We start from the raw sequence: 11,250 nt of genomic DNA, 5'->3' as shown, positions 1-11,250 counted from the left end.
AATGTTGAAATGAACCAATCCATTGTCCATTATCTTGTGGTAAGTGTATGGTGCTCCTGCCCCCCCTCCCTCCCCCTGCCCCACTCTACCCCGCCCCTCCCATGTACTCCACTCCACGTAAAAAGTTTTAAATAGGTGCATGTTCATAATCAAACACGCATAATGGCGCGTACGCAGACGCGCGCACACATGCAATCTCTCACGAACGCACACACGTCCCCACGCATGCACGTATCAATAATTAAAGTTACATTGTTCGCAGGTCGTTACGCTGTTTGTACTGATATGACCGCAAAGCACTTACATTTTGAAAAAAAACATTGAGGAGATAGAGAAAAGGAGAGGGAGAAAGAGACAGGCACACAGACAGAGAAATGCAGAGACACAAATAGACAAAGAGATATAGACAGAAGACAGACAGACAGACAGTACAGACAGACAGACCGGGAGACAAACAGAGACGCGTCTGCATGTCTGTCTCTGTCTGTGACTGCAAATATGTTGGTCCGTTTGTGTGTCAGTGTGTCTGCGCAGGCATGTGTCTGTTTGTCTGTCTGTTGGGTATGATTGGGGGGAAAATGATGGATCGATAATAAAGAGCGAGTGTCCGAAATAGCAGACAAATCAGTTCAGGTCAACGGAGTCTATTACATAAACTACTCTGAACTTTCCGTGTGACCTAAAGCACAAACACACACAGGTAAAATATGCAAGCCTCCCAACACTTAGCCGACTTTACCCAGTACGTGTTATGCATATTGTATACTCTTTACATTTTTCTCCTGCCCTTCCTCGTCCACCCCCTTTCACAGTTATGTCACAGCAGTCATCACACAGACAGAAAAAAATGTCGGCACCAAAGACTTCGAACAAGCAAAGGGTCAATAATGCCACAGTTTATTCGTCCCAGGGTTCACAATATACTAGTTATTTCTGTCAAGATTTTCCCCAACAACAACAAATTCTTTCTGTGCATGATTATTTATCATTAGGTCTCATTGGTATTCCGAAAGACCTCGGGAAAAAAAAGGAACATGAGACCCAGGTGAAACATTGAGTAAAGAGGGTGTACAAATATTTTGGTATTTGCTATAGGTTCGCTTTCAAGGGCCTCCAATGAAAACACGGAACAAAAACCGCTCGAAGAGAAAAACTGTGACTCTATTGACCCGGCCGAATGCGCTAGTGTTAGTTCGATGTTCACATGAGTAAGTGAACTTTATGTGTGAAGTGCTACTGACAAAACGAGCTCAGTTTATTTTGACTAGGGTTAAACCGCATTTCGAGTGCTAGACAGGAATGCCAATGGTCTGGCATGAACCAAGCAAAAACATTCCAGCACTTCAAGGCTGGACACTTTTAATCCCTTTTCACATATTTTTTGTCTAAGCTTTTTGTGCTGCGAAAAAAAAATCCACGACAAATCTGCGGTCCACTGTGAAAAAGCACAGGCAACATAAGTGTCCAACTGAGACCATGTAGCGATAAAGAAAGCAATTTTTTCAACCTCAAAAGCAAAAGAAAATGAGTAACTGAAACAGAAAGATAAAGTAAAATATAATCAAAACCTAGAAAATGTAAAAATTTTTTACAAAGACGGAAAGAAAGACACACAAACAATGTCATCTTTCTCGAGAGCTCTTTACTAAGCATTATTAACGTATAACACGCATCTCTTTTTTTAAATACAACCCAATACAACAAATTAAAACAATAAAACGTCTAGAGTACTTAAAAGTAATGCAAACTGCGTAACATCACAAATACCTGTCCAACTGCGTCAAAAACCGGCGTCATCTCATCCTCATAACTTTCACGAAGAGCCTCACCTGCGACTGAGTGTGGGGAGCACACTAAATTAAGCACTCACGCGTTACAGAGCGGAACTGAAGGTACTAACGGAACTGACGGAAGACCAGCCAACGCACACACTAGCTGGCCATCGCAGCATGCAGCGATCAGTTTTTATAAAGAAAGCGAAGGGGTGGGGGGAGGGGGTTGTTGTTGGGAGGATCGATGTCTAAGCACTGTGGCTCCGTCTGCGAACGACTAACAACTACAACTCCTCCCTAGCAAATCCCGTGGACAATTGTTGCACCTTGTTGATTGCCGACCTGCCGCATGCACGCGCGTGTGATTACCCATTGGCTGCTCGGGCCATGCTGGCTTTCCCACAAATACAGGTCTGATGAAGGAGTGTGTGTGGGATTATAAACATTTACACGAACGCACGCGCCGACATGTGCGCGGTGAAGAGAGGGATTTGGTTGGAAGACGAGGTTGTTCCGATAAACACAGGCATCTTCAGACTGAGAGAAAGAGAGAGAGAGAGAGAGAGAGAGCGAGAGAGAGAGAGAGAGTGATGGGCTATACGCCACATTCATACAACACCCACCTCCCACCCCCTACCCCCACACACGCGCGCACACAAACACACACACACACACACACAAACACACACACACACACATATACACACACACACACACACACACACACACACACAGTCACGTACACACACACACACACACACACCACACACACACACACACACGCGAGGTTAATGACATGACATGAGATTGGGCATTCACTGTGGGAAATGTCTGCCCAGTTAATTTCGTGCAAGTCTATCAACAGCAATGGTTACGATCGTAAGCATTAATGATATACGATACCGATGCATGCACAGCTAGGCGGTGACCTAACCATCTATTTTCTACTTCTGATATGTTGAAGTCACCGAGACAAGCTTCGTTCTCGACATTCTTTGTCATTTCCTCGGGAGACATGCAAAAGAAGTGCCCGAATGTTTACGCGACGCCATTATTTACCGTATGACGTCTTTTCTAACTTTGTTTTGCTTTTGACATCACAGACTTCACTTCGACAGAGAGGGTCAAAAAGCGCCCCCTTTCTGTTGGACACGCCTGGGTGCCTGGTCAAAGCTGTCGGTCACACTTCGGCAGTTTTGATAGCTTTTGTGTACTTCGCGTGCCGGTCTTCTGACAAAGGCGTGTACTGATGATTAGGTGCTGATAAAGGTTCGGGGAAATTAGAAACGGTGGAGGGAACGGAGGAAAGTGAAAAACTCTTATTCCCCCCTCTGCTTCTTTCTCTCTGTAAACTTGTAGGGCTAGTTATTTTTCGGTAACTTACCCAACAACCAAAATCACTTACCCAACAACGGGCCTGAATCCTCGATAGCTCATGGGTAGAGACTGTACACATTGTGGATCTACTTTTTGCGACTCAAAAGTTCAGAACACTCTAATGTATGAAATATACATTTCTGGAGCAAACAATACAACCATACCGCATTTAAACCAGCAACTACAGGCTTGAACACATGAATCTCAATATAAAATCCATGAGTTTGGTTGTTTTCTGAATTCAGATCTGCCGTGCACAATCGTTTATCGCTAGCAAGATTCCAAGGAAAAGTAACTCTCATACTTTGTCTAGCGACACGAGTAGTTCCCCTTCCAGATTTCGGCTGCATCGACAAGACTGCAATCCGACGGTCAGTTTTCAACAATATTTAATTTTATAAACAGATTACACGCAATCAATTGCAAACATTTGATCAACTTAAAGAACATGCAGCGGTTTCATACACTATTTTGCCCCAGAAAACTGAACTTCATACAGTTTTTAACGTTGGAACAATGGTGTAAAACTTCGTCTGCTGGTCACATTCGAGGAAAGAACATTTCCTGAGCGATACCAAAACATGAACAGAACACACACTATCTGCCTTTACCGCCACAGCAGAATGACAATATACTTGTAACTGTGTACTTGATTTTAGTTCAAAACATGGAAACTGACAAGAAGTGTTAACAGAATTGAATGATTTGCACGGAACTATACAGCCGCGCATTAATCGATCGCCTGCGCAGGTAGACTGGTTGGGTGAATATGATTCGATCAAACTTTCGCACAGAAACTAGACTACTCTTTTCTTTGAATAACTGAAGAAAGGAGGAATAAAGAGGTTACATACCTCGTCTCAGTGATTATCAAAAATAATGGTCTCAGTTCGCGGTCATGAAAAAGCTCGCTGAAGCTCGCATTTTTCATGATCCGCTAACTTCGACCATTATTTTTGATAATCACTGAGACTCGGCATGTAACCTCTACTTCTGGGGCTGAGGACGAGAGAAGTCTGAGAAGTGATGGGGGTGTCCCCGTCTGTCTGACGATCTGTCTGTCTTTCTGTAAGTCTAGTCTGTCTGTGCCTTTTGTCACTCGATCCGCGTGCCTGGCTGCGTGCGCTGGCGTACCCATGTGCGTGCATGGGCGTTTTTATGCATACATTGGCAGGGCATGGTCATCAACATTACATTTATGGTCCAGTAATTTAAGTCCGTAAAGCCTTTAATGAGGGCCCCGTACGTGGCCTTGACCGTCTTCCGATTATATCTGCAGGCAATGTTTGCTGTGTAAATTGGCACGGTGGGGTCAGGGCCAGCAGCTATAGTTACACGCCACATAACACGAAGGTGTTAAGTTATACATGGTACGTGCTGCATGATTAGGCGGACACTGGTCAAGTAATACGGTCGGGAAAAGGAGAGGCGGGAGACACGAAGAGGATGAGGAAGGAATGGGGGGGAGGGGGGGGGGGGTGGTCTGAAGGGACAACGGTTATAAAACCGATTCCCGGATAGCAACTGCTACGCGCTGTGGGACATTATGAGGCGTTACGAAAGCGATATAGAAAACAAACAAATCAAGAATCTTCAAGAAATTAAGTTCCTCTACTAGATGGGGGATGGGTGGGTGGGGTGGTGGAGGTGGAAGTGGAGGGGGGGTGGGGGGGGGGGGGGCCTTAACGTCAGTCCTCACAGAATGCTTACCTATGAAATTTCCTTTCTGCACGGGATTTGGCTTATAACATGCAATGTAGCCTCACCCCCACCTCCACCCGCCAAGACATCCCCCACCCTCCCCGTCCACTCTCCCTACCACCACCACCACCACAACCACCACCGCCTTCAATTCCCTTCTTCTCATTTGTTTTGTCTGCTATCTGTTGCATAAAAGCATCATTGAGTAGACAAATTAGCGATTTTTGATCGAAACACAGAACAAACCCAGACAACCAAAGACAACCCCCACCCTCTACCAACCACCACCATTACCACCACGACAACCACCTTCTTCACCACCATTACCACCACGACAACCACCTTCTTCACCACCACAACAACCACCTTCTTCACCACCATTACCACCACGACAACCACCTTCTTCACCACCACGACAACCACCTTCTTCACCACCACTTCCACCGCCGCCACCAACACCACCACCTTCTCCTCTTCTTAATTTGATCTTCTATCTGTTGCATAAAATTATCATCTAGCAGACAAATTAGCGATTCTGGATCGATACACAGAACAAACCCAGACAGAAAAACTGACGTCAACCCGTATCAAACTCCAACCCCCGTCCTTGAATTTTTTCAGATAGCTCCGATTGTTATTTTGCTTTGCTCGGACAGTTGAATGAAATCATCCATGTGGACCGAGCCAGTTGTCTCAATACTTTTTGCATTTAACTTTTTCTTTTGAATATAACAACAAAACAATCAATAACATAAATAGAAGATATGCGTCACAGACGTATCCACATGTAACAAGAGAATAATTATGTCTTTCATTAATAAATCATTTTTCGAGTTTTGCCCACTCTGCATTTCTCCCGCTCAGTATTTCCCAGCACAGTTTTTGTAATACAGACGCTTGAAACACGACCACCAGGACACAGACTGGAACAGGTTTGCAGAGAAGAATTCAAACACAGCCATTGTAATAAGAACAAGAACAATGACCAAATTACTCTCTCCGACATGCTGTAAATCGACGCCCCAGACGTTTGTCTTACAATGCAAACCTCAACCGTCCTCAACCCTCAACCGTCCTCAAACCTCAACCGTCCTCAAACCGTCCTCAAACCTCAACCGTCCTCAAACCTCAACCGTCCTCAAACCGTCCTCAACCCTCAACCGTCCTCAAACCGTCCTCAACCCTCAACCGTCCTCAAACCTCAACCGTCCTCAAACCGAACCCAAATAAGGTAGAAACCCCTTCAACTCTGCAGACCGAATTAGGCACTTCCTTGCTGCCGAACGTGCTACCCGGGGTCTGACTGACTATTAGGGTTTAACGTCCTCAACTCCCGCAGTGGGGCACTGCGGTTATGAAATTAAAGGCCCCTCCTGTTTTTGGAACCGCAGGAGCTTTCTAGTTTGCTGTTAGGTAGATTTTTGGTTCCTCTTTCCTGTCATGCTCTCTTTTTCTTCATGAATTCTTTTCTTTTTTCTGCCTTCTTGCTCATTCACCTGTATTTTTTCCAAAAATCTCTTCTCTTGCCGCTTGTCTCGCGATTCATGTATAGTTTAATCTGTTAGTGTTCTGATGTAAGTCCAGCAGTAGATAGGTTAAGCCTATTTTAACATACTGGAAACTGGTAATCTTCCAGTAGGTATTAATTTAGTTTTACTAAAGCCCACTGGGACACAAGTAATGGGTTAGTGCATTTGTAAACAGGAATCGCTTGACAAGTGGCCCCCTTCATCCCCCCCTTCCTCGTCCTGATATGGCTCTGCGTAGTCGGCTGGACGTTAAGCAACAAATAAACAAACAAACAAACAAACAAACAAACGTCCTCAACGTCCAACTGGTCTATATCGGGACAGGTATTGGTAATTACGTTGAAGATATGGTGTGATACTTTGATTCGAACACACCAGCATTGGGTTTGTCTCGTTAAAGTATCGAAATACGATCATGATAATCGGAGACGAGAGATGATGCATGTATGCACACGGGGGTGTTCGGACACCGAAGAGAGTCTGCACAAAGTTGACCCCGAGAAATAAATCTCTCGCCGAACGTGGGGATCGTGGGCTACAAAGCCAGCGCGCTACCAACTGAGCTACGCCCCCGCCCTGGGCGTAAAGTAAATTTTAAGGGGCTTATTGTCCGTCAGGTCTTAATTGCCTATATTGGACATGAATTGGTTTATACGATTCGAGTTTTTACGCCCTCACGGCTTTTGATGTATGCGTGTTTAGGTGGTATCAGCCATCTGCACTTATGGTAGAATGACCAAGATCTTTAACGTGCCATTGTGGTGACACGGGGGTGGGAGATGGATACCGTCTCTGGGTCTGCACATAAAGTTGACCCGTGTCCATCCCGGCCCGGATTCGAACCAGCGACCTTTCGATCACAAGTCCAGTGCTCTACCACCTGAGCTACCCGGGCCCCCGGTGGGTGTGTGTTAGCCGGGTGCAATTACGGGTAGGTGGGAGCTGTGGCCTCCGGGTAGCGTGAACTTTCCACCCCGGCTGTTTGGCAAATGGATGATCCGTGTCGTCAGCGATTACAGGGACAACATTTACTTTATTGTAGTATCATATCATGTTACCGGTCCGTTCTTGACATTTTAAGCGGCGTGGGTAGTTGGCGGCAGACAGACAAAGAGAGAAGCAGAGATTGACAGACACTGCGAGAAAGAGGGAGGGAGGGAGGGAGGGAGAAAGCGACACACACACACGCGCACACACACACACAAACACGCACACACACACACACACACATACACACACACACACACACACACACAAACACACACACACACACACACACACACACAGTGAGATAGAGACAGACAGAGACAGAGCCAGAGCCAGAAAACCGGCCAGATAGACAGACACGGCAGACAGACAGGTGGGGTTGTGGGGGATCTGAGTAGGTGTGATCATGCATGCTTAACTTTTCACTTGCCTGCCTGTCAGTCGATCTGTTCGTCGTTGTGTATGTGCGTTTGTTACGTTTAAATACCTCAAAACCGCACACAGGGAGACTTCGTCCCTCTCACTCCCTCACTCCCTCCCCTCCCTCCCTCCCTTCCTCCCTCCCTCCCTCCCTCCCTTCGTTTGCTAGCCCGTCCCCTCTCCCTGTATGTCTGTCTGTCTGTCTGTCCGTCTCTCTCTCTCTCTCTCTCTCTCTCTCTCTCTCTCTCTCTCTCTCTCTCTTCTCTCTCTCTCCCCCTCTCTCTCTGTGTTAAAACACGCAGTCTCTTTCAGCCCTACATCGACAACCTGTCTTTTCCATCTTATTCCTTTGGAACGCTATCTACCTGTGGCGGCATCCTTTGATCCTCCACGTCTGGAACCCTGACGCACATGACACCAGCCATGGTACAATTCAAGCCTCATATCTCATACCTCACCCAGCATCAGGCCATGTCGATAGGACCTTGCAAACTTGATCTGGAGCCAGTGGTAAGGCCCAAGCTCCTGAATTATGCACGCCAGAGAGTGTTAGCCACTGTTTAAGAATGCACAAGTTCCACAGTGCATGGCTCCTAGATTTGTATAGGACTACTGGCGGCTGTACTGGTTGTGGTGTGCTTTTGTGTGTGTTTTTACGTAGTGTTACGTGAGTTCGTTATTTTGGTGGATCTGTATAACCACTAGTTCTAATCGTTTATCATCCTTTGTACGGTAACATAACTCGTCTTTTTAATGTGTCGTAGTGCAAAGAAAACTGCCGTTATATTGGTCTACTTATTCACCTCAAGTGATGATTTGCAACATTATCGCAGTTTCAGGTTTTTTTAATGTTTAAATTGTACTTTCTCGTCCGCAGCTTTTCTTCTAAATGCAAATCAAAACAACAAGGAATCATTCAGCTGGAACGCTTATTTTTGCCACACTGAAGTCAGCAGCATGCTAAATGCCCTTGCAATTCGGTTTATATGACACGCGATGGAACTTTTTTTTCTCAAACGCTTTCAACCCACTTCAAGCTTCAATCAAAGTTTTATAAGCCACACTGTAATTTCTGAACTCGTTCATGGTAAGACTAAGTAACTGCATGGGCCGGGCTTAACATGATAGACATTGTCCACCACGACTTAATTCCTAAGTTGTCAGAGAAATCAAGGTTCACACTACAATCAAAGGAAGAGAAGGGAAGGTGTGTGTGTGGAAAGTCAGTGCGAATATGGCAAGGGCGGGGAAGAAGTGTTAAAACAAGCTGCGGGAGCCTCTCTGTGCGAAGTGAAACTTTTGGCTTTTTTCAATTTTGCGGATTAATACAGGTGTAATTTACAAAGGTGATTCAGCAAACAAACTAGAATCCCGCTCTCAACCGCCGGAAAGCAGCCAGGCCGTATACATTAATTTGGTCTTGTGTCCAGTTGGAAGGGTGCGCTTGTGACTGGCAAAAAAGCCTGGACGGGTAAAATCGTCATTTATGAGATGGTGTACACTAGAAGGATGGTAGCTACAAAAGTGGAAGGGAACTTACTCTCACGCGTAGCTTGGCCCAGTTGTCGGTATTGCCCCTTGGCATGCGCACTGCATCGTGGCGAGACCAGAAGGTCATGCTGAAAAGAGATACACAGAATGACTGTAGATCTTCAGTTTATTATAAAGTACTGTACGAATGGCTCGGATAGGAATCGCATAATAACGTTAACACCTGATCCGAACATTCCTCTGAAATTCCCTCACAAAGAAACGCACGCACGCATCATGCACGCTCCCTCACACGCACATACACACGCAAACATGAACGCACGCACACACTAACGCATATATGCAAGCACACACACACACACACACACACACACACACACACACACACACACACACACACACACGTGTGCCGATTTGTCACAGTGGATGCAAATCAAATCAAAATCACTTAAACAGATATTTACAGCCCTGCACCAGCAAAGCCACCAGCATGTGAATCATTCATAGGAAACACAAGACTGAATAACAAATAGCAACTAATCCTAAATGTTCACGACCTGAGCGAAAAACACAGTGCGCAGAAATTGTCTGCGTCGTTTTTACCCCGATTAATGCCACATGTAGAATATACAGTGGTAAGCCTACATGCGACATGAGACCCCTCATATGAAAATGACACCCAATGAAGTACAACTTCTGTTGTTCCTTTGCCTATTATTTAGAACAAAACGTCATGAGAGACCAACTGCAATTTAGGGACACTGTCTGCTTGTCTCAATGGTGTCCTTTCATCGCAGGTACCAATGTACAGCCGGTGTAACACGAGAAAATTACTCCCACGAGATTTTTACTCCGGAGTAAACAGTCATTTCGTACGAAAAAGTTACTCCCTTTACGAAAAAAGCACTCCCCCATTGCACGAGAAAATTACTCCCCAAGACAGGTGAGTTCCGAGTAAACATTTCGTACAAAAATGTTACTCCCCTGACGAATAAATAACGAATAAATTACTTCACCCCAACACGAGCAATTTAACTTCCCATGCCAGGTGTACGAAATTTTTACTCCCTTGTCCCCTGTTAGTCTTGGTGGTGGAAGGGGTGGAAGGAGGGTAGCGCGACATTCGTGTGCGCGAGATCACTTATTGGCATTATTCCTTCGCCCGCATCCCATTTTTGCGTACGAGATTTTTACTGGAAGTAAAAAAAAATGGGGAGTAAAAAATTCGTGGAGGGAGTAATTTTTTCGTGCCTTGGGGAGTTCTTTTCTCGTACAAAAAGTGTACTCGGAGTAAGAATTTCGTACGAAATATTTACTCCGGAGTAAATTTTTCGTGGAGTAAAAATTTCGTGTTACACCGGAGCAAAACATTAATTTTCTCACTGCTTAAGCAACATCCACACAAATTGCAATATACACGTAGACTTCCCACGCCAGAAAATTACAACCGGCAACAGGCAAACACTACACCATGAAACACTGACAAAATGTCGTACATATAATTGTCTTTCTTCCGTCAAAAAACAGCAATTAAAGTGTGTAAAGAAAAAAGAAAAAAACCCACTAAGTCTTCCGACACCAAGAAATGACAACTGGCAACAGACAAACACCACATCTAGCCAAACCGGCAACATAAAACAAGTATAGCTGTTTTTCTTCCGTATAAAAGCAGCAATCAATGTATGTAAACACATGTACCATTTTCATTTCATTTCATTTCATTTTCATTTTCATTACTTTATTGTCCCATCGCTGGGAAATTCGGGTCGCTTCCTCCCAGTGGAAAGCTAGCAGCAACGGAGTCGCGCTACCCAGGTGTCTGCGTGTTTAGGTGTATTCAGCCACCTGCACTTATGGCAGAATGACCAAGGTCTTTTACGTGCCATTGTGATGACACGGGGGTGGGACATGGCTTCCGTCTCTGGGTCTGCACATAAAGTTGACCCGTGTCCGTCCCGGCCCGAATTCGAACC

At 45.2% G+C, this 11,250-nt stretch overlaps 1 protein-coding gene across 2 annotated transcripts in view; it reads right to left on the bottom strand.

Annotated features, from left to right (window-relative positions):
* LOC138964937 (uncharacterized) overlaps positions 1–11,250 on the bottom strand; it is a 42,974-nt gene that overhangs the window by 11,334 nt on the left and 20,390 nt on the right. Inside the window, exon 2 of one of the 2 annotated variants that reach the window (XM_070337019.1) lies at positions 9,327–9,405. In XM_070337019.1, coding sequence (XP_070193120.1) covers positions 9,327–9,405 — 79 coding nt within the window. Of the gene's footprint in view, positions 1–1,767; positions 1,888–9,326; positions 9,406–11,250 lie in introns of those variants that run through there. The other variant, XM_070337020.1, reaches the window with a different exon arrangement.

The sequence above is a fragment of the Littorina saxatilis genome, linkage group LG4 (assembly GCF_037325665.1).
Source record: "Littorina saxatilis isolate snail1 linkage group LG4, US_GU_Lsax_2.0, whole genome shotgun sequence".
In the NCBI taxonomy this organism is placed as follows: domain Eukaryota; kingdom Metazoa; phylum Mollusca; class Gastropoda; order Littorinimorpha; family Littorinidae; genus Littorina; species Littorina saxatilis.
The sequence above is the reverse complement of the archived record's forward strand: the minus strand, read 5'-3'. Positions and strand labels throughout refer to the sequence as shown.